General features: G+C 43.4%; 1 protein-coding gene across 3 annotated transcripts in view; it reads left to right on the plus strand.

Moving 5' to 3' along the window:
• The window catches only part of PDE3A (phosphodiesterase 3A), a 290,729-nt gene extending 273,394 nt beyond the window's left edge, over positions 1 to 17,335 (plus strand). For 2 of the 3 annotated variants that reach the window (XM_070754325.1, XM_070754326.1), the window contains 5 exons: positions 885 to 1,084; positions 2,174 to 2,377; positions 3,355 to 3,510; positions 4,892 to 5,129; positions 9,441 to 17,335. In XM_070754325.1, the coding sequence (XP_070610426.1) occupies positions 885 to 1,084; positions 2,174 to 2,377; positions 3,355 to 3,510; positions 4,892 to 5,129; positions 9,441 to 9,679 (1,037 nt within the window). In that variant the 3' untranslated portion in view covers positions 9,680 to 17,335. The remainder of the gene's footprint in view (positions 1 to 884; positions 1,085 to 2,173; positions 2,378 to 3,354; positions 3,511 to 4,891; positions 5,130 to 9,440) is intronic. The other variant, XR_011559382.1, reaches the window with a different exon arrangement.
• The last annotated feature ends 6,643 nt before the right edge of the window (positions 17,336 to 23,978 follow it).

Genomic DNA, 23,978 nt, shown 5'->3' on the forward strand with positions numbered 1-23,978 from the left:
CCTATGGGATGATGATTGTCTCAGGAATTCTGGGAGTTGAAGTCCACAAGTCATAGAAGAGCCAACTTTGCCTACCCCTTGTTCTGTCGGAGTCTCTGGTAGACTCCTCCCGAAAATTCACAGGGACAAATTTCAGACACACACACGTTTGAAAATTCAAAACAATGTTCTTTATAATGAAAAGTCACTTAACCTAAGCCCTCTTTTTGTATAGCAAGGAGCACTCATCTCCAAACAAACTGGTAATTTGTACAAGTCCCTTATCAGTTCTGTGATACTTAGCTTGCAGCTGTGAGGCAATTCACAGTCCTTCTTCTTTCACAAAGTGAAACACACTTTGCCCTGGTTTAGTTTCAAAGAGGGGAAAAATCAGCACACAAAAGGTCAAAGTCAGCAAAGCAGGCACGAAACAGCACGATCAGATAATCCTCCACAATGGCCAAACCCACAGGCTGCTATTTATAGCAGCCTCACTAATCACCACAGCCCCACCCAACCATAGGTGGCCTCATTTTCTTTGATAATAATCTCTCAGTTGTTGCTGCCTATGCATCGCTCTCCGCATGCATGGCTGTATCATTAACTCTTGTTCCGAATCCAAGGAGGAGCTAGAGAATTGATCTCCTTCTGAGCTGTCTGCCACACTCTCCTCCTCCCTGTCACTCATGTCTTCTTGGTCAGAGGAGCCTTCATCAGCAGATTCCACCGGGGGCAAAACAGGCCTGCACCATGTGGATGTCTCCCCCACATCCACAGTCCTTGGGGCAGGAGCTGGGCCAGAGCTAACCACAACACCCCTGAGACAGAGTAGTGAGCCCAAAACAGAACAGAGAAACATTGCGTCTGTAAGGAACAGTCTGTGAATAATCTGATTTTCTGCCTAGATTCAGATAGTGGGATCACTCACGGCCACCTGGGATACGTATTGTCAAAAACATACACACCAACAGATGACAACTACGGGTGCATGGCAGGCAACATCCCATCACTTGAATTGATGGCCCTCTATGTAGCTGCTGCCATGCATGACTATGATCATCCAGGGAGGACCAATGCCTTCTTGGTGGCAACCAGCGCTCCTCAGGTAAGTGGGCTGGGATTAAGGGAACACCTTGCTCGTACAGCTAAGAATCAGAAAGAACCTTGTAATGGGTTTTTTTCCGGACTACTAAATTTTATTCTAGGGCAGGGGGGTCTCCAAATGTGGCAACTTTAAAAGTTGCGGACTTCAACTCCCAGAATTCCTCGGCCACCGTTGCTTTAAGAGTCCACAACTCTTAAAAGTTGTCATGTTTGGATGGGGAATTCTGGGAATTGAGGTCCACAACTCTGACTGTAACTGTAGAGAGCCGGGGTGGTGCAGCAGGTAGAGTGCTGTACTGCAGGCCACTGAAGCTGACTGTGGATCTGAAGGTCAGCGGTTCAAATCTCATCACCGGCTCAAGGTTGACTCAGCCTTCCATCTTTACGAGGTGGGTAAAATGAGGACCCAGATTGTGGGGGCAATATGCTGGCTCTGTTAAAAAGTGCTATTGCTAACATGTTGTAAGTCGCCCTGAGTCTAAGGAGAAGGGCGGCATAAAAATAGAATCAATTAGATAGATAGATAGATAGATAGATAGATAGATAGATAGATAGATAGATAGATAGATAGATAGATAGATAGATAGATAAACTTGTTGCTTGTATCTTAAGATTTTTATTAATATTGATTGTTTCTTCATTGCTTATTTGACCCCTATGACAATCATTAAGCGTTGTACCACATGATTCTTGACAAATGTATCTTTTTCTTTTATGTACACTGAGAGCCTATGCACCAAAGACAAATCCCTTGTGTGTCCAATCACACTTGGCCAATAAAATTCTATTCTATTAAAGTTGCCAAATTTGGAGATCCCTGCAGTTGGGACATGATTGTTCAGTAAAATACAGGATGTTCACATGTAAAACATTGGCCTTGTCATTAAATAAGTACTTAATCACCATTATCCACTCTTGAGAGTTTCGCCAGCGTTCTGTTCTTTTTAAAAAATAAATTCTAAAGCAAATTTCCTTTCATGCAAATGTGGTTATATTGGGGAATGCATATGATTTATTTAGCTTCAGCAGACCTGCCATCTCTCAGATCTTTTTGGAAATAAATATTTTCTCCGTCTTTCTTTGTATGTAGGCTGTTCTATATAATGACCGTTCTGTTCTGGAGAACCATCATGCGGCGGCGGCATGGAATCTTTTTATGTCCAGGCCAGAATATAATTTTTTAATCCATCTTGATCATGTGGAGTTCAAGCACTTCCGGTTCCTTGTCATCGAGGCCATTTTGGCTACTGATCTGAAGAAGCACTTTGATTTTGTAGCTAAATTCAATGCCAAGGTAAACACAATCCCTGTGTCTTATTAAGGTTCAAATCTTTATACAAAAGCCTAGAAAAATCAGCAAAGGGATAAATACGGAATAAATGGCAGGGCTTAAATCATGCGGTGTTGTAATCTGGAACCAAGCTACTCACACTAGTAAATAAAAAGTGTGGAGAAGAGCAACAAAGTGGGTTAGCAGTTTGAAAGCTAAATCTTACCCAGAATGGCTAAAACTGATTTGCTATGTTTAGCCTGAAAGACAGGAAGGACATTCTGCAAAGAAGCTGAAGAAGTGTGATTTGGATAATACAGTAATACCTCGTCTTACGAACTTAATTGGTTCGGGAAGTAGGTTCGTAAGGCGAAAAGTTTGTAAGACGAAACATTGTTTCCCATAGGAAACAATGTAAAAGTGATTAATGCGTGCAAAGGGGGGGGGGAAATCTCAAAATGGCGCCCGGCTGTCACCTTTTAAAACAGCCGGGGGGCTTCTTGGCGTTCTCCCGAGCGCCGAACCCAGAAGTTCCGGTTCCGGAGGCCACCAAGAAGCGCCCGGCTGTTTCAGAAGGTGACAGCCGGGCAGCGGCACTTCTCGGCGGCCTCCAAAACCTGAACCCAAACCTTCAGGTTCGGCGTTCGGGAGAACACCGAGAAGCCCCCCGGCTGTTTTAAAAGGTGACAGCCGGGCGGCAGCGCCCAGCAGAGCGCCATTTTGCGATTTTTTCCCCTTTGCACGCATTAATCACTTTTACATTGTTTCCTATGGGAAACAATGTTTCGTCTTACAAACTTTTCGCCTTACGAACCTATTTCCAGAACCAATTAGGTTCGTAAGACGAGGTATTACTATATAGTGATAAACCCAAATAATAATCCCTACATAGGAAAGGGTTCTTATGCAGTATACATCATGTTCACCTTTGAAATTGCATTATGTTATGTTTGATCACAACAGTCTCAAGATACTTTTTCTAATAACGCGTTACCTGCCAGGTGAATGATGATGCGGGCATTGATTGGACCAACGAGAACGACCGATTGTTGGTTTGTCAGATGTGCATCAAACTGGCTGACATCAATGGACCAGCCAAGTACAAAGATTTACATCTAAAGTGGACAGATGGCATCGTGAATGAATTTTATGAACAGGTGAGAAGATAACAATTGCTGTGAACAACTTATGCCATATGAATAATGCCCATCATTTTAGTCTTTCGCTTATTTTCCAAGCTTTGAGAATGGCAAGGGCTTTGCTCTGGAGAATTCACAATAACAAAGGCAAACTATTTCCCTAAATCATAGTAAACCAGTTCCTCTTAATCCATTCTCCTAAATAATCAAACGTTTTGCTTCCATGTTTCCAAACTTTAAAATGCAGAAAAATCCCCACCTTTCTTAAAAGCTGTTGGTCATTATTAAAAAAAAACTATTTTCAGAAAACATGATAAAAGGAACAGAGTTGTTTGTCAGCATTTTAAAATCCTTTTCACCAACCTAGCTGTGCAAGCATAGCTTAGATTTGTTTAGAAAATACCCATTTATTATGTACCTTGATCATATTGCTCTGGTTAATGTTTCTTTCTTTTTTAGGCTCGTTTCTTTCTTTATAATTCAATTCAATTCAATTTATTAGATTTGTATGTCGCCCCTCTCCGAAGACTCGGGGCGGCTCACAACAATAATAAAAACAATATTCCAGCGAAAACAAATCTAACATTAAAAAGCACATAAAACCCTATCATATTTAAAAAAGCAAACAACATATACATACCCAAACATAAATATAAAAAAGCCTGGGGGAAAGATGTCTCAACTCCCCCATGCCTGGCGGTATAGATGGGTCTTGAGTAATTTACGAAAGACAAGGAGTGTGGGGGCAGTTCTAATCTGCGGGGGGAGTTGATTCCAGAGGGCCGGGGCTGCCACAGAGAAGGCTCTTCCCCTGGGGCCGGCGAAACGACATTGTTTGGTCAACGGGACCCGGAGAAGGCCAACTCTGTAGGACCTTATCGGTCGCTGAGATTCGTGCGGTAGCAGGCGGTTCCGGAGGTACTCTGGTCCAATGCCATGCAGGGCTTTAAAGGTCATAACCAACACTTTGAATTGTGACCGAAAACTGATCGGCAGCCAATGCAGGCCACGGAGTGTTGCAGAAACATGGGCGAATCTAGGAAGCCCCACGATGGCTCTCACGACCACGTTCTGCACAATCTGAAGTTTCCGAACACTATAATGAAAAGTAGTTCCCTGAACAACCTTCAATGGTTTACAGTTCCATTCTTAAGAGACATTTAAGGCTACACAAGAGAGCCAGTTGTTCACACAATGTTGGTTGAGGCAGGCTGGGTTCCCTTGGGTACCATTTGTTGGGGGTCAGGGGAAAGGGAGGGTTTTGTCTGCTCTTTCTGCTCAAGATCCCCATGGACAATTGGTGGGCCACTGTGTGACACAGAATGCTGGACTCGATGGGCTTTGGCCTGATTCAGCATGGCTCTTCTTGTGTTCTTATGAGTGCCTCCTGTTTCCCAAGGGCGATGAAGAAGCCAGCCTCGGTCTCCCCATCAGTCCTTTCATGGACCGCTCTGCTCCGCAATTAGCCAAACTCCAGGAATCCTTCATCACTCACATTGTGGGACCCCTGTGTAACTCCTATGACTCAGCAGGACTGATGCCAGGCAAATGGGTTGAAGACAACGATGAGTCAGGAGATACCGATGAGCACGAAGAGGATTCCCCAGACATTGACTCCTGTGACAGCCACGAAACAAGTACGTTTGTCCTAGGTTTTTATTCGATTGTATTTCATTTGCATCCGACCCACTGGTTTCCCAATAAAAACGCTGCATGACCACCCCAAACTCATTTTGCAAGACGTTTTTAATAGGAAAGTGAACCGAAGGACAAGGGGGCACAATTTATTTATTTTATTTATTTATTTATTGGATTTGTATGGCGCCCCTCTCCGTAGACTCGGGGCGGCTAACAACAGTAACAAATATAACAATCCAATATTAAAACAGTTAAAAACCCTTATTATAAAACCAAACATACATACAGACATACCATGCATAAAATTGTAAAGGCCTAGGGGGAAAGAGTATCTCAGTTCCCCCATGCCTGGCGGCAGAGGTGGGTTTTAAGAAGCTTACGAAAGGCAAGGAGGGTGGGAGCAATTCTAATCTCTGGGGGGAGTTGGTTCCAGAGGGCCGGGGCCGCCACAGAGAAGGCTCTTCCCCTGGGCCCCGCCAAGCGACATTATTTAGTTGACAGGACCCGGAGAAGACCCACTCTGTGGGACCTAACTGGTCACTCATAAGAACATAAAAATAATCTGAGGTTAGTTGGGGGAAAGATTAGAAGTAACATGAGAAAATATTATTTGACTGAAAGAGGAGTAGATGCTTGGAACAAAATTCCAGCAGACGTGGTTGGTAAATCCACAGTCACTGAATTTAAACGTGCCTGGGATAAACATAGATCCATCCTAAGATAAAATACAGGAAATAGTATAGGGGCAGACTAGATGGACCATGAGGTCTTTTTCTGCCGTCAACCTTCTATGTTTCTAAGTTATTCTGAGTCAAATTTATGGCTTGTGGCAAAGAGACCCACAAGATAATCGATGTAAAGCAACTCGGTAACATCAACAGCAGCGAAGGGCCGCTCCTTTTACCTTCTACCGGAGCGCCCTTGGAGGCTGTTGCGGGTGCGTGCACCCAGCGGCGTGAGATTTTGCTTCTGTGCATGCACAGAAAACAAAATCTTGTGCGAGGATGTGCACGCGAGCAAGACTTTGGCAAAATATAGGATAGAGACATAGAAACATGGAAGATTGGCAGCAGAAAAAGACCTCCTGGTCCATTTAGTATTTCCTGTATTTTATCTTAGGATGGATCTATGTTTATCCCAGGCATGTTTAAATTCAGTGACTGTGGATTTACCAACCACGTCTGCTGAAAGTTTGTTCCAAGCATCTACTACGACTTAATCTACTACTATTAACATCCTTCGGGCCTCTCTGGAGCCCTGCAAAGTACGGGAGGGGTTATCTCCCAGAAAACCAGAGAGGCGATGTTTTATTATGGAGGGCTAGTTCAGAATTGAAGTTCCTTCTGATTAAACCTGAAGGCTTCCTACAGGGAGTCGAAAGTTTTCTAAGGAAGGATTGAACTGGATTTGGGCTGTCCCATAGTGAAAAGCTCTTTGTTTGAAGTTGAAAAACTAGAAAGACTCAAAGGTTTGGCTTCCAAAGTGCTAATCTATGCACACAAAACATTCCTGAGTATTACTTTCTCTGTGATGTTTTGTTTCCTTTTATTAAAACTTCTGATTTAGATTTAAGACGTGAAATAGCTGATACGAATTGATACTCTTTGGTGTTTTGAAGAGAAGTAGATTTGATTTTTTTTTCCTCTTAAAGGGCAGTTTTATTAAAATGAGGGTTTAAAAACATGAACGAGATAAGTAAGGAATGGATTGAAGCACATTTGATTTTTTTTTCTAGTGAATGGCATGGATTTGCTAGGAAAAAAAGCAAATAGCCAATAGAAAATTTTGATAGCTAACAGCGTTTTGAACTTGAATGAGAACAGAAAACAATCTTTGAAATCCAGATGACAAAATTAGAAAAGGAGGTAGCAGAAGACAAATAATGTATACCAAAACAAAATAGATACAAATTAAGAATTTTATTTTTAATTAAGTATTTGGTGGTTGATAGTATTTTGTAATATATTGAAATTTGAAGGTATGTGGTTTCTGTATGTTTGTAAGGGTGGAGAAAAAAATAAATACACACACACACACACACACCGAAAAGAAAATGTGCCCCCAGCACTAGTGACGTTGAGCTAGCCGTGCCCACCCCGGTCCCCAAGGTCAAACACAACCCTGATGCAACCCTCCATGAAATCAAGTTTGACACCCCTGGACTAGAAGATCCTTCCATTCCCCACCTCCAACTCCTTAGTTCCATGTTATTGTATTTGTCTGATAAGTATTGGTCAGTTGGTAAGATGGGTGAGAGATTAATAGGCTGGGCACTGAGGACAAAGCAAGGTCAAACGTGGGACAATGAAAACATGTTTTGACCTCATCCTACAGGATGTATTCATCGGAAATAGTTGTTCCATGCCAGGTATACAAATTGCTGCTTAATTTTTTTTCCCCTACCACTCATTTTGTGGTGGAGGGTAGACTGGAGTCCCAGGAGGGAAGGTCTGCTTAACAGGGGGCAAAGAGGCAGCAAAGAGTCCAGTAGATAGGAAGAAGGTTAAGACAGATCCCTCCCTAGCAGATCAGAGTATATCTGTAATTATGTAGATAGTTTTTTAATATATTTATTTATTTTATTTATTTAATTCATCAAGTACGTGTTGGTGGTATACAAAGATATAGCAAGGTTTATATATATGATACTAGTAAGAGAGAAACATTAGGACAGGGGACGGAAGGCACTTTGGTGCACTTATTCACGCCCCTTACTGACCCTCTTAGGAATCGGGAGAGGTCAACAGTGGATAGTCTAAGGGTAAAGTTTTGTGGGTTAGGTGATGATACTACAGTCAGGTAGTGAGTTCCATGCATTGACTACTCAGTTACTAAAGTCGTATTTCCTGCAGTCAAGTTTGGAGCAGTTTAAGTTGGTATCTGTTGTGTGCTTGTGTGTTGTTGTAGTTGAAGCTGAACTAGTGATTGACAGGAAGGACATTGTAGCAGATAGTTTTATGGGCTATGCTTAGGTCGTGTTTAAGGCGACGTAGTTCTAAGCTTTCTAAAGTTAGTCTGGCAAGATTCTGTCTGTAGGTGAGAAACAATAAGGAACCTACTCAGAAGTAACTCCACGTGTCATTGCTGGTTTCTTGGGGGCCTGATGATTTTGCTGAATTGTATTCAAAATTGGCAACACCTTTTGCAGCAATGAGTCTGCAGAGAGGGGCGGCATACAAATCTAAATAATAAATAAATAAAATAAATATCCTTCCCTCAAACTGTTCCCAACAGAGGAAACTATTCTAAGTCCTACATGTGGTCCTAAGTGGTGAAATGTACTTACCTCCTTTACCGGTACTGAAGCGTGTGCTTTTTCACCCTCTGACCATGTGCAGAGGATTAAAAAAATAAGATGGCCATGTCTGGGTGGGCGGGCAGAGCTTCACGCTGCTGTCATTACAGGTTCTCTGAACCAGTGGCAGCCTCTGCTTACCAATACTGGGCTGAACTGGTATCATAGAGAGCCGGCGTGGTGCAGCAGGTAGAGTGCAGTACTGCAGGCCACTGAAGCTGACTGTAGATCTTTAGGTCAGCGGTTCAAATCTCATCACCGGCTCAAGGTTGACTCAGCCTTCCACCCGTCCGAGGTGGGTAAAATGAGGACCCGGATTATGGGGGCAAAATGCTGGCTCTGTTTTTTAAAAGTGCTATTGCTAACATATTGTAAACCGCTCTGAGTCTAAAGAGAAGGGTGGCATAAAAATTGAATGAATGAATGAATGAATGAATGAATGAATGGATGAGTAGATTGAATGGATGAATGAATCAATGAATCAATGAATAAATAAATAGATTGAAGGGGTGAATGAATGAATGAATGAATGAATAGATTGAATGGATGAATGTGAATGAATGAATGAATAAATAAATAAATAAATAGATTGAATGGGTGAATGAATGAATGAATGAATGAATGAATAGATTGAATGGATGAATGAATGAATGTATAAATAAATAAATAAATTGAATGGGTGAATTAATGAATTAATGAATAAATAAATAAATAAATTGAATGGGTGAATTAATGAATTAATGAATAAATAGATTGAACGAACGAATGAATGAATGAATGAATGAATGAATAAATAAATAAATAGATTGAATGGGTGAGTGAGTGAATGAATGAATGAATGAATGAATGAATGAATGAATGAATGAATGAAAATTTCACCCCTGATGGTCCTTATTTGCTTTATTCCAGTTGGGCCTTGCCTGTTCTTCTTACCTTTATGTAGAAGTAAGTTAGGTTTTGCAGACTTTTCTCCCAATGTGAACTTTCTTTTTTGTTTGCTTATGGCCTTTGGCAGGAAAGAAACGGAGGAAAATCTACTGCCAGATAACTCAGCACCTGCTGCAGAACCATCAGATGTGGAAGAAGGTCATTGAAGAGGAAGAGAGGAGAGCTGCGAAGGACAAGCAGAGTGGGGAGCCCTCCGCGGCACTGCACACGTCTTCTGAACAAATAGAGGCTATCAAAGAGGAGGAAGAGGAGAAAGGAAGAGCCAAAGAGGAGGAAGACAACACAGCTTCAGAAGCAAAGCAATGACAGTGACAGGGATCTTGTACAGTATTTGATGCAAGGACATCTTGCATAACAGTTGTTTTTATCAGCCAGCACAACGTTTAGACACAACACTGTAGAAATGCGGGGTAATTCACCTACAGCTGTTTAAGTTTTCCTTCCTTCCTTCCTTCCTTCCTTCCTTCCTTCCTTCCTTCCTTCCTTCCTTCCTGTGAGGTGCATTGCTTTCACAGTTCAATGGCCATTTTTACAAACTTTCAAATACATGGGAGAATTATAATATATACAAGCTGATACAGGAGATGAGCCTGTAGCTTAGAGGCTAAGGCCACTGCCTTGCAAGGCAGAGCACCAGGTTCAAATCCCAGTAAGGGTGTGGCTACCTGATGAAGGCAAATAAGCCCGAAATAGATCTATAGTAGTCTCCCTTCCTTTTCATGATCAGCAAAATATGATATGCACTGCTCAAAAAAAAATAAAGGAAACACTTAAACAACAGAATATAACTCCAGGTAAATCAAACTTCTGTGAAATCAAACTGTCCAATTCTGATTGACAATCAATTTCACGTGCTGTTGTGCAAATGGAATAGTTGTGCAAATGAAATATTCAATGAGAATATTTCATCCATTCAGATCTAGGATATGTTATTTGAGTGTTCCCTTTATTTTTTTGAGCAGTATATAGCCTGGATTTCTCTATTTGTTCTTTTTAAAAAGGAGATTATACAATGCTGCCTGTGGCAATATTTTTTTAAAAAAAGGGAAAAGGAAGGATTTGAAAATGAGACGATACTCCATGAAATGGAGAAGGCCTTACTGCCCTTGGATTTTGTTTTTCTTTTTTTTCTCAACGTGAAGTAACTGATTGTGTGAGTTAATGGTTGATCCCCGACTGCCAGCATAGATGCGCCCTGCAGGACATCCCAGGGACACAAAAAACAGGCGCGCGGCCATTCATAGCGCAACCGAAAGGGCGTTCTACTTTGGCGACAGGCTGTTGACGCACCAGCCATGTCACACCACAGAAGATTTATGCACCTCCATTGCAGAGAACTTGCCCTCTCTTTCTCACCTGGAGAACTCTGCCTCGGACCTCTTGCGTGTTCTTCCACACAATTCAATAAAATCTAGACAGAGGTGAGCCCACAACAGCTCCAGAAAGCAGGACTTCACATTTCTGGAGCAGGCCGCCTCCGTCACTTTCTGGTGGATCTTGATTGTTTTTTCCGTGTCCCTCGAAGACTTGTGCAAACTGCAATTCCTACCTGTATATTGCATAACTGTCTATGCCCCATCTCCTTCCCCTCACTTTGGGCGGGCAAGTTTCAAGCGAGCCTCACGCCTTTAATCTGCTGAAGAGAAGGTGGCGATGTGGATTTTCCATGGTGTCCGAAGGAATTTCCAATTTGTTGAACTGAGAGACACCCCTTAGGATCTCTTTCTCGTCCTTGCCACTTTTTGTTGCATCCTCATCTTTTTCATGTGTCTTCTGGACATCCAGAAAGGTGACTTTAAAGATAGACCGTGAAGGAGAAGGGCCAGGTTACAGTTTCTTCTGCTTTTTTATTGGAATGTGTTGTGCGTGGGCTGCGAACCCGGCGCCTGGTGACCTCGATCGGAGCGAACTCAAATCTACTTCAAGGGATCATCATTTGTTTGTCCTAACCTGATTGCATGTGATTACAAGGAGTCTGGAGAACATAGACAATTTATGTGAAACACTGCCTAGGGCTCACTGTGGTCCTACACAAAGTCAAATGCCCCCCCTCTAGAAGGGAGGTCTTCAACTTCCAGAATTTTTCAGAGAGCTTGGTCATTTCTGAGGATTCTGAAAGACATATTTCTGGAACGTCACAACAACATTAAGGAAGGCAGCCATCTTGTATTTTCCTCCGTGATGCGGCGGCCATTTTGTAGATGCAGTGTCCCATCTAATATTTTAACCAAGAAAATGTCACTTATCGTTTATCTGTCCCCTTCCCACAACCATGAGAAATTTCCAAAGAACATCATAGTTCTTTAGGACAGCAGTGTGGAAGCAAGGGATCTAAACCAGGGGTTCCCAACTTTAAGACCTGTGAACTTCAACTCCCAGAATTCCCCTTGCTGGCTGGTGAATTCTGGGAGTTGAAGTCCAGAGGTCTTAAAGTTGCCAATATTGGGAACTCCTGGCCTAGACAGAATTGGTTTCTGGTCCGAGGAGAATTGGAAAGCAACTACATAAAACAAGAAAAAGGAACTATAGAGTTATCTTTCTCCCGCTAAGGCAGGAATCCCTTAAGCTGTTGGTTTTTAAGAAAGATCTTGCCTTTCATATTCATTGACCTCATCACAAGTAGGCTAAATTCTGCTTTGGTGTTCTCGTGTAACTATGTTAAGGGAAACCCGGTGATCCGACAAATATCATTTCAGAAGATCTTTCAAATGTCCCTTTAGGGCAGTGGTTCTCAACCTTTCTAAGGCCGCGACCCCTTAATACAGTTCCTCGTGTTATGGTGACCCCCAACCATAAGTCTAGCACCAATTCTCCCAACAGAGCTTTGAGCTGATTGGCAGGAAGGTCAGAGGGACACTCCCACTGTAAACACCTGATTGGTCAGATTGTAAAAATAGGCTCCAAGACGCCAGAATAGAAGCTTTAGTTCCTAATGCCAGGGAAATTTGTCTTTTCCCAGGGTCTCAGGCGACCCCCGTGAAATGGTCATTCGACCCCCCAAAGGGGTCCCGACCCCCAGGTTGAGAACCACTGCTTTAGGGGATTATCTATAGGCATGGATGCCAGAATGTAAAGAAAATAGCATAATTTAGGGAAACAAACACAATATGACTTGCCTATTTACCCATACTATTTTTTTTTTTACGTAAATGCAATCCCATTCCTCACTTTCAGATGGATGACACAGAACTGCGGAAGAAACTTGGATATCAAAGTTTGTCCACCTCGATTGTATGTCTTTGAAGCTATAAAAGCAAGATCCCAATATGTGGGGAAAATTCACCAGCAGACTTAGGACTTGTTAGATTATCAGTTTTCCATTTTTTTAATGGTTAGTTCTTTGCTCCCAATGAATTTTTATTAGCCTTCATGTAAATACAGACACTTTTTAGTGTCCTGTTGATAGTCAATGGAAGTTGGGTTGTATTTGTAAAGATAATTTTTTAAAAAAGATTTTCCCCTCCCACCCATAGAATGTAACTATTTTTGAATTTGACAAATGAAATCCTGCATGATTGTTGAATGAAATTGGAGAGAGTCTTTTCAGATCGGTGGGATGATTAGCATCAGCCGTCAGAGACACATTGAATTAAGAAAAGTGCTGCAATTTACCAGCAGAAATTCTTCATCACAGAGTTTTAAGTAGTAATACATGTGGAAGGAGATCAGTCTATAAATGTGCCCCCAAAAGTATTTTGGAAGTGATTGTCCTGTTTCTATTTGATTGGTTATTGAGCCAACCATTTCTCCAGTTTACTAATAATTTTGGGATGAGTTTATTTTGCCTCATTGTTTTTCTCTCAAGTTGGCTCTCTACAATCTCCTAGATCAGTAATGGTGAACCTTTTCTTCCTTGGGTGCCGAAAGATATTGGGCGAGTGCCCACACCCATAATTCAATGCCTGGGGAAGGCAAAAACAGATCCCCCTGTCCCCTGGAGGCTCTCTGGAGGTCAGAAACGGCCTGCTTTCCAACTTGGGCCCAACTAGTGAGCCCAGTAGCCTCGTGTTTCATCCTCCACAGGCTCCAAAGGCTTCCCTGGAGCTGGGGGAGGGTAAAAACTCTCTCCCCCAGCCCCCTGGCAGCACTCTGGAAGCCAAAAACGCCCTCCCAGAGCCTCCGAGACCCAAAAATCAGTTGACCAGCACATACATGCATGTTGGAGGTGAGCTAGGGCAACAGCTTGGGTGCCAACTGATATGGCTTCGCGTGCCACCTGGGGTACCCATGCCATAGGTTCGCCATCACTGTCCTAGATCACGGGTGTCAAACTCGTGTCCTTACGGCATCGTCACATGGTGTCCAACCTCGGCAACTTTGAGACCTGTGGACTTCAACTCCCAGAATTCCCCAGCCAGCCATGTTGAAGTCCACAAGTCTCAAAGTTGCCATGTTTGGACACCCTTATACAGATTGTTGCTGAATGTATTGGAATGTATTGGAAATGTAGAAACTCAGTTGTAATGTGATTGAAGATTGTTGACTAAGCCATGATTTGCCATGTTTACAATTTGCCTTGAGCCATAACATGTGGTTTGTGAACCACAATGGCCGGGTTCTGATCATCCACACTGAACCAGGGTTCACATAGATGATGCTAAGACTAGATTTAGAGGGAAAGTTCTTAAGATGTGAAGCTGATGCCTTAAGCTTCTGAATATAATTTTTCACTGCCATTTTTTTTTTTTAAAGATCAGGTATTTTGTTGCCATGCAGTCTGGGAACCCATGTTTGAAACCAACAACATCCTTGCCTCCAGTCACATAGATTAAGCCGGTTCCAAGTGAGGGAGGAAATGTAAATTAGAATTAGTTAGTAAGTACCATGTTTTTTGGAGTATAATACGCATCGGAGTATAAGACACACCTTAGTTTTTGGGGAGGAAAATAGAGAAAATAATCTGCTTATCAGATATTTATCTGGCTAGCATCCTTAGTCTGGTCAGTTTCAGCACATTATTTTATCCCCCGGTTAGGGCTTTTAAAAAAACCTTATTTGGAGAGCATAACGATGAAAGAGCTTGCAAGCCAGTAAGAGCTTGGAACATTGTTAGAACCTGGTTAGGGCTGGAAAGAAAAATTCTGAGCAAGTAGAGCAATGAAAAAACCTGCAAAAACTTAGGGCTTGGAAAACATTATTCACAGAGAATAAGACCTTGCAAGCCGGTAAGAGCTGTTAGCACCCGGTTAGGACTGGAAAGAAACATTTGGAGCAAATTAGAGCAATTAAAAAAACCTGTAAAAACTTAGGGCTTGGAAAACATTCTTAGCAGAGAGTAACAATGAAAGAGCTTGCAAGCATGTTAGAGCTGTGTACATCATTAGCGCCTAGTTAGGGCTGGAAAGAATCATTTGGAGCAAGTTAGAACAATGAAAAAAACCCTGCAAAGACAGGGCTTAGAAAACATTCTTAGCAGAGAGTAACAATGAGAGCTTGCAAGTGGTAAGAGCTGGGAACATCGTTAGCACCTGGTTAGGGCTGGAAAGAAACTTACTTGGAGCAAGTTAGAGTAATGGAAAAAAAACTCTGCAAAGATAGAGTTTGGAAAACATTCTTTGCAGACAGTAACAATGAAGGAACCTGCAAGATAAGAGCTGGGAAGATCGTTAGCACCTAGTTAAGGCTGGGGGGGAAAGCTTTGAAAAAAACCCCTGCATATAAGATGCAATTTTTAGCCTCTTTTAGGGAAGAAAAAGGTGCATCTTATACTCCGAAAAATACGGTAGTTCAGCCTCTGGCGCTTTCCCCTGTAACTTCGAAATTTTGCCAACAGCTAAAACACTCCCTTCCAGAGAAGGTGATATGGTGTGTAGCAAGTCTTCATGTATAATGTTTTAAGTGAACATCTCAGATTTTTCCTTTCATGGTCCTTCCAGCTGCATAGGGTTGTCTGCAGAGTAGAGCCAAAAAGTCAAGATTGGCAGCTACGACGATGCAATCAATGCCTTGCCTAGTTTTTGTATGTGTGTTGTACACATGATTCAAAAAGAAAAAAGGGGGAAAGGTGCAGAAGCTTTGATTACACCATCACAACCACCACCTTAATTTTTATTTTTTACAATATCTTGCAGACACCACTTTTCAAGTGAGCATTACCGAGATGATTCTCATGTTCTAGTAACTTCATATTTAAGGTCTCCTTTCTCAAAGGACAAACCAGAGTCTAATGGCTTTAAATTGCCTATAAATGTGTTCTACGTTGAAACAAAAAGTACTTACTGAATGTTTGTGTTTTCATGCCCATCTTTTTCGTGTTCAATTGTACCAACCCACATCTAAAGAGAATTGTTTAACTGCTCTTTTTTCTCAAATTCTGATCTTTCTAGGGATTGCTGGCAGATATGAAACAGATCTGGATACATTTGTGAAAGTAACAGTCCCCAATCTTTCTAGATTGGAAGCCCAGCTCAGTGGACGTTGTGAGTGGCAGAAGATGTTTGCGCTCACACATGAAGAGATACAACATTTATACCTCTGGTCCTTGCAATGTTACATTCACAGGTGGTTCATAACATCCATGAAATTCAGACACACACACACACCCTTATCCTGTTTGCTTCCAAATTAAGAATGGTTACCCCCAGCAATCCTTGAAAGATGGGTGCCTATTTGAGCATCACTGGGAATTAAAGCCAATTCACTCTTGGGTTGTTTTTTTCTTGTCATCAAGTAGTGTTGATTCCTAACTTGAGAAGTGCACCTTCAACCCATGCTTGTATTTGAGTCTTCTGTTCAATCTGAGCATTCAACAAATCATATAGTGGCTGTTGCTTGAAGGAACCCATTGTTCCAGTTCACCTAGAAGGTTGTGAGTCTTTCAATCACTGTTGGTTGTGTGCCCCATCACAGTCTCTTAGTAGAGTTGTGGGTTTCATAGTAGAGTTGAAGGTTTCCTCAAAAGCAATATCAGGAAGTACTTTTTTTCTTCATAAGGTTGGGCAGGTGAAGGTGATCAAGCAAGATCTGAATGTTTCCAAGGCCCATTAATGGTCTACCCTTATAGCCATCATCCTAGTAAGGAATCAGTGATCTTCTGATCTAGAATATCCATCCCAGATAGATAGAAATAAGAGTTCTTGAAAGTTGCTAGGCAGCCAATACTGACTTCAACATTCATTGAAGAGCCAAAGCAAAGGAAAGGTGGAAAATGAAGGAGAAATCGCAATTTAGAAGAAGTCTGAGTGGTTCTTCAGCTTCTTGGAGGTTTTTTTTTTAATTTCAAGTTGGGAAGAAATGGTGGCATTGAAGAAGTTGCTGAAAGAAGTTAGTATCTGTTGTGTCATAACAACATGCCACTAAATTCAAACGAGGCTTTTAACAAGGGGTTTAGTTGTGACATTTTCATCCCACCCAAGTAGGTGGAAAATACCAACCATTGTTGTACTGTAGAACTGTACCTCCTGCATTCAGTATTTGTCAATGTCCATTTTTAAAAAAACACGGTCTTCTTTTCACTAAATACTACCTGCATTAATTTATATTTATATATTGCCAATATTGTTGTAACCAAACTTCTTTTAAGACAAAAACTTCAAAAACAATGCCTTCTATTTCTTTCTCTTTTTTTAAGGTAATGATCTTTCACGAACTGACTGAAATCTCTCTTGGCTTTTCTTTACACCGATATCTTGCACTTACGACATGTAGCAATACTTAATATATTCCCCTCACGAGTATTTGTTAAGTGATTTTTAGTTAACGGCTGATAAATGTTTTGTACAAAATAGATTCTGTACAGGCGGAAAAACGAGAAATCTTTTAGATAAATATTATTTATTTTTACTGTTTTGTAAGTTAGACACTATTAATGAAGCTCCTTTTTGCCAGAATTACTGGAAGTGCCTCTTGGTATAATGTATTATAGTAAATATATATTCAGAATGATTAGAGATAATGTGTCACAAAATGAACAACATGGATGTTGCAATGTGAAGAAAAAAACATAAATATAATTCTGTGGTATATTGGTGACTGTTCTTGTCTTCTTCTTTTTCTTAATAGAAACATAGAAACATAGAAGTCTGACGGCAGAAAAAGACCTCATGGTCCATCTAGTCTGCCCTTATACTCTTTCCTGTATTTTATCTTACAATGGATATATGTTTATCCCAGGCATGTTTAAATTCAGTTTCTGTGGATTTACCAACCATGTCTGCTGGAAGTTTATTCCATGGATCTACTACTCTTTCAGTAAAATAATATTTTCTCACGTTGCTTTTGATCTTTCCCCCAACTAACTTCAGATTGTGACCCCTTGTTCTTGTGTCCACTTTCCTATTAAAAACACTTCCCTCCTGAACCTTATTTAACCCTTTAACATATTTAAATGTTTCGATCATGTCCCTCCTTTCCCTTCTGTCCTCCAGACTATACAGATTGAGTTCATTAAGTCTTTCCTGATACATTTTATGCTTAAAAACTTCCACCATTCTTGTAGCCCATCTTTGGACCCGTTCAATTTTGTCAATATCTTTTTGTAGGTGAGGTCTCCAGAACTGAACACAGTACTCCAAATGTGGTCTCACCAGCGCTCTATATAAGGGGATCACAATCTCCCTCTTCCTGCTTGCTATACCTCTAGCTATGCAGCCAAGCATCCTACTTGCTTTTCCTACTGCCCAACCACACTGCTCACCCATTTTGAGACTGTCAGAAATCACTACCCCTAAATCCTTCTGAGGTTTTTGCTAACACAGAAACTGCCAATGCAATACTCAGATTGAGGATTCCTTTTCCCCAAGTGCATTATTTTACATTTGGAAACATTAAACTGCAGTTTCCATTGCTTTGACCATTTATCTAGTGGGGTTTGTGAACTCCAAATGAACTCCACGTGAACTCCACATGCCATCAGGAATGCTCAACTCTATCCAGTCGCTCTAACTGTACTTCAAATTAACAAATTGCGGGTCATAAAATAGAGTGGCGTTTGTGATTTGTCTTGTAATTGCCTCCATGGTCCAGACTGAATAGTATTGGCCAAAATTCAAGTCCTCTCATCCAGTCCCGGGTACCAAATTTAAGGACTCAAAAGAGTTTCGAAGATAAGCAGTGTTTATGAGCAGTGGACTGGAAATTTAAATTCGGCGAGGACGAAATGAAGGAAGAATGGTCAAGCACAGGGAATCTGGAGCCAAGGGAATTCAAATGAATACAGGTTATTTATTTATTTATTTATTTATTCATTCATTCATTCATTCATTCATTCATTCATTTATTTATTTATTGGATTTGTATGCCGCCCCTCTCCAGAGACTCGGGGCGGCTAACAGCGACAATAAAACAGTGTACAAAAGTAATTTGGTATTGATGATTAAAAATCAATTAATATAAAAACCAAACATACATACATACATACCATGCATAGAATTGTAAAGGCCTAGGGCAGCGGTCCCCAAACTACGGCCCGCGGGCCGGATGCGGCCCGATGAGGTCTTTCAACCGGCCCAGGGCGGCTCACGAGATTTTACTGATCAATATAATAAGCTCCCGAATCTCCTGTCCACTCACCGCGGTCGGCTGCTGAGCGAGGAGAAGGTGGAGAGGCAAGGAGGCGGGGAGTAAAGCGGGCCTGCAATTGGCCAATTTATTTCTCGCCTTTAGGCAGAGCAGCAAAAGTTCCTCTCCCTAAAGGCGAGAAATAAATTAGCCAATTGCAGGCCCGCTTTCCTCCCCGCCTCCTTGCCTCTCCACCTCCTCCCCTTCACCTCCGCGGTGAGTGGATGCGAAATTCAGGAAAAGGCGATGGCAATTGAAAAACTGTCCATTGAGTGGGGGGGGAGGCAGCTGCTTGAAAACCCCTGACCTCCATCGCCTTCCCCCCTCCACAAGGCAAGCACACCTCGCCGCTGACACAGGCGGTGGGGACCGCCCTGTCCCCCTTCAGGGCCTCTTTGACAGCTCTCGGCATCAGCGGACGCCATGGCGTCGTTGTTGTTGTCGTAGCAGCCACCCTGCACTGGCCAGTAAAGCCAGCTGCCCGAGAAAGCAGCGCAGGAAAGCGGCGCATTTAAAAAGCGCAGGGCAGCCGCCGCGAAAACAACGGCTCAATGGCGGCCGCTGAAGCCGAGAGCCCGAAGCCCCCTCTCCAGCCCCAACACCAGGCTTCGGGCGAGCAGAGCTGTGCGCTGGCAGCCGGAGCTGTTGGGGAGGGCTCTGCCGGGAAGGGCTGTGACAGCGGCGAGGTGGCCACGCCGGCATTGTTCCTTCTAAGCTGCATGTGTGACCACCTCACACAGAAACATTTGCCCCTTTGCGCTGCCCCACCACCCGTTCCTCGGGCGCATTCCCGGGAGGTGGAGGAGTGAACGTGGCTATGCCTCTCAGCTGCAGAGCTGAACGGGGGCGGAGGCAACAGCGGAGCCCGGCGCTGGGGACATGCAGGGCCGCTCATCCAGGGGGGCGTGGACTGGCAAGTCGCCCTCCGTTCTCTCTCTTTCTCTCTCATATACCACGCCGGCAACAAAGAGAGAAAGAGAGAGAACGGAGGGCGGCTTGCCGGTCCACGCCCCCCTGGATGAGCGGCTCCGCATGGCCCCGGCGCTGGACTCCGCCGTTGCCTCTGCCCCTGTTCCAAAGAGGGGAGGGAGGGGGAAGAAAGAAAAAAGAGCTCCAACTTGGCGGAAGGCAGGAGGGGAGAACTGAGCGTGCTGCAGCAAGTTTGCTTGGCTTTCTGGGGCTTTTTTTTCTCCCCCTCCACCACTCCACAGTCCCAGAAAGCCAAGCAAACTTGCAGCAGCACGCTCAGTTCTCCCCTCCGCCTTCCGCCAAGTTGGAACTCTTTTTTTCTTTCTCCCCCCCCCCCTCTTTGGAGGTGCAGATTTTTTTCCCCTCTTCCCAATCAGCAAGCGCGCGCGTAGATAAGTCCAACCACTTCCACCCCACCACCCGTTCCTGCAGGAAGAGTTCGAGCACACTACGCGGAGGCGGCGTGGGGCTGGGCGCTGGGCACCATGGAGGGCGAAGGGGTGGACGTATGTTGGTCCTTTGAAACCGCCGCCGCCTCCGTTCGGGTGAATTCAGGGGGTTAGCTGGAGAGGCGGCGGGGGCGACGGCGAAGTCCAGTGCTGGGGCCATGCAGAGCTGCTCATCCAGGGGGCCGTGGACTGGCAAGCCGCGCTCCGCTCTCTCTTTCTCTCTCTGTTGCCAGCGTGGTGTATGAGAGAGAGAGAGAGAGAGAAAGGAGGGGAGAGAGAGAGAAAGCAAGAAAGAGAGAAAGAGGGAGAGATAGAGAGGGAGAAAGAGGGATAGAAATAGAGTGAGAAAGAAAGAGGGAGAGGGAGAGAAATAGGGAGAGAGAAAGAAAGCAAGAGAAAGAGGGCAAAAGAGGGAGAGAGAAAGGAAGAGGGAGAGATACAAAGAGGGAGAGAGAAAGAGTGAGTGAAAGAGACAGAGAAAGAAAGAGAAGAGAGAGAAAGAGGGACAGAGAGAGAAAGGGGGATAGATGGAAAGAGTGAGAGAGAGAAAAAGAGAAAGAGAAAAATGAGAAAATTATGGAGAGAAAACGAGGGAGAGGAAAATGAAACAAATGAGAGAGAAGGAAGAAAAGAGAGGGAAGAGAGAAGTAGAGAGGAGGGAGGGAAGGAAGGAAGGAGAAATGGAGGGAGTTTCTTGATTTAAGTTTAAATTTACTTGTTAATAAAAATGTATAAATTACTTTATTACTTAATTACTTATTTTAAATATTGTATTTGTTCCCATTTTGTTTTTTACTTTAAATAAGATATGTGCAGTGTGCATAGTGATTTGTTCATAGGGGGTTTTTTATAGTCCGGCCCTCCAACAGTCTGAGGGACAGTAAACTGGCCCCCTGTGTAAAAAGTTTGGGGATCCCTGGCCTAGGGGGAAAGAGGATCTCAATTCCCCCATGCCTGGCGGCAGAGGTGGGTTTTAAGTTGTTTACGAAAGGCAAGGAGGGTGGGGGCAGTTCTAATCTCTGGGGGGAGTTGGTTCCAGAGGGCTGGGGCCATCACAGAGAAGGTTCTTCCCCTGGGTCCCGCCAGGCGACATTGCTTAGTTGACGGGACCCGGAGAAGATCCACTCTGTGGGACCTAACTGGTCGCTGGGATTCATGCAGCAGAAGGCGGTCCCTGAGGTAATCTGGTCCGGTGCCATGAAGGGCTTTATAGGTCATAACCAACACTTTGAATTGTGACCGGAAACTGATCGGCAACCAATGCAGACTGCGGAGTGTTGGTGTAACATGGGCATATTTGGGAAAGCCCATGATTGCTCTCGCAGCTGCATTCTGCACGATCTGAAGTTTCCGAACATTTTTCAAAGGTAGCCCCATGTAGAGAGCGTTACAGTAGTCAAGCCTCGAGATGATGAGGGCATGAGTGACTGTGAGCAGTGACTCCCGGTCCAAGTAGGGTCGCAACTGGTGCACAAGGCGAACCTGGGCAAACGTCCCCCTCGCCACAGCTGAAAGATGTTTCTCTAATGTCAGCTGTGGATCGAGGAGGACGCCCAAGTTGCGAACCTTCTCTGAGGGGGCCAGTGATTCTCCCCCCAGGGTAATGGATGGACAGATGGAGTTGTCCTTGGGAGGTAAGATCCACAGCCACTCCGTCTTGTCTGGGTTGATTGCATTCCAACACTCTCTACAAAAAAACTGATCCAGTAAGGGTCAAAGCAAATTGTTGATAGATAAGGGTCAGTGGAATTTAAGGTGGGCTGCACTTTGATATCTTGTGGGCACCAAGAGACTTGAGACTGATGACACATTAGATCCCTCCCATCATGTCATCCTGGTAATTTTTTATATACACTGAGAGTATAAGCACTAGTCACAAACTCCTTCTGTTCCAATCACACTTGGCCAATAAAGAATTCTATTCATCTGCAGAACTAGAAACATAGAAACATAGAAGACTGACGGCAGAAAAAGACCTCATGGTCCATCTAGTCTGCCCTTATACTATTTCCTGTATTTTATCTTACAATGGATATATGTTTATCCCAGGCATGTTTAAATTCAGTTACTGTGGATTTACCAACCACGTCTGCTGGAAGTTTATTCCAAGGATCTACTACTCTTTCAGTAAAATAATATTTTCTCACGTTGCTTTTGATCTTTCCCCCAACTAACTTCAGATTGTGTCCCCTTGTTCTTGTGTTCACTTTCCCATTAAAAACACTTCCCTCCTGAACCTTATTTAACCCTTTAATATATTTAAATGTTTCGATCATGTCCCCCCTTTTCCTTCTGTCCTCCAGACTATACAGATTGAGTTCATTAAATCTTTCCTGATACGTTTTATGCTTAAAACCTTCCACCATTCTTGTAGCCCGTCTAGGTACACTTAGCCTTAGATCAGTGGTTCTCAACCTTGGAGTCGGGACCCCTTTGGGGGTCGAACGACCATTTCACAGGGGTCGCCTAAGACCATGGGAAAAGACAAATTTCCAATGGTGTTAGCAACTAAAGCGTCTATTCTGGCATCTCGGAACATATTTTTACAATCCAACCAATCAGGCGTTTACAGGGGGTTGTCACTCTGACCTCTTGCCAATCAGCTTAAAGATCTGTTGGAAGAATTGGCGCTAAACTTATAGTTGGGGGTCATCACAAGATGAGGAACTGTATTAAGGGGTTGCTGCATTAGAAAGGTTGAGAACCACTGCCTTAGATGGTGAACCTTTGGGGCCTGATGTGTCGAAAATTCAGAAAATTCTTACCTTGACTAAGAGACGGGGGACGAGGAAGTCTCTCCTTTGTTTTGAACTCTCTCCTCCAGAAGTCATACAAGAAAGTTATACTATCATTGGGCTTCTGGAGCCTTCAGAAATTGCATACGAATGCTTGGCCAATTTTTGGGAGGGCTCAAAGGCTATGCTCGAGCAAGGTCCTCTCCTGTGGCTTGCAGGCATCCAGGTATGTCTCCAGAATGGCCTGGTGTGTCACCCATGACACATTTGGCATAGGTCTTCAATCACTACTTTAGCCTGGATGAAAGTTTCAAGCAAGGGTGAAATTCAAAAATTTTCCCTACTGGTTTTGTGGCGTGGCAGGGACAAAATCTGCAAAATTTCCATTCCTACCCCACTTTAAAGGAAGGATACTGCAAAATCCCCTGGGCGTTGTGGTTGGCTCTGGCCCAGCTCCTGCCCCAGGGAATGGGGAGGTGGATGCAGGGGAAACTTCAACATGTCACAGGCCTGTGCTATTGCCAACAGAATCAGTTCAGAGTTTAGTTTCCTCGGACAAAGAAGAAGGTGGGAGTGACTCGGCAGAGGGGGGGCTTGGCACACAGCCCAGGCAGTCAATCTCCCTTATCTTCCATTGATTCAGATGAAGACGTTTTGGACCCACACAAGCACAGAATTATGCGTAGAAGAGACCAAGTAAGAACATATTACAGGAGAAAATGAGGCCACCTGTGGTTGGGTGGGGCTCCAGTAATTAGGGCTGTTGCTATAAATAGCGTGTGGGTTTGGCAATTGTGGAAGAATATCTGATCGGAGTTCATCAGGAATCTTGTGTTTTCTGGACTTTGTTGCTTTTTCATGCCTTTGAAAACAAAGCAGAGCAACGTGTGTGTGTGTGTGTGTGTCTCACTTCGTTGAAAGAAGAAGGGGTGTGAAGTTTTTTCACATCTGCTA

This window comes from Erythrolamprus reginae, chromosome 6 (assembly GCF_031021105.1).
Source record: "Erythrolamprus reginae isolate rEryReg1 chromosome 6, rEryReg1.hap1, whole genome shotgun sequence".
Lineage (NCBI taxonomy): Eukaryota > Metazoa > Chordata > Lepidosauria > Squamata > Dipsadidae > Erythrolamprus > Erythrolamprus reginae.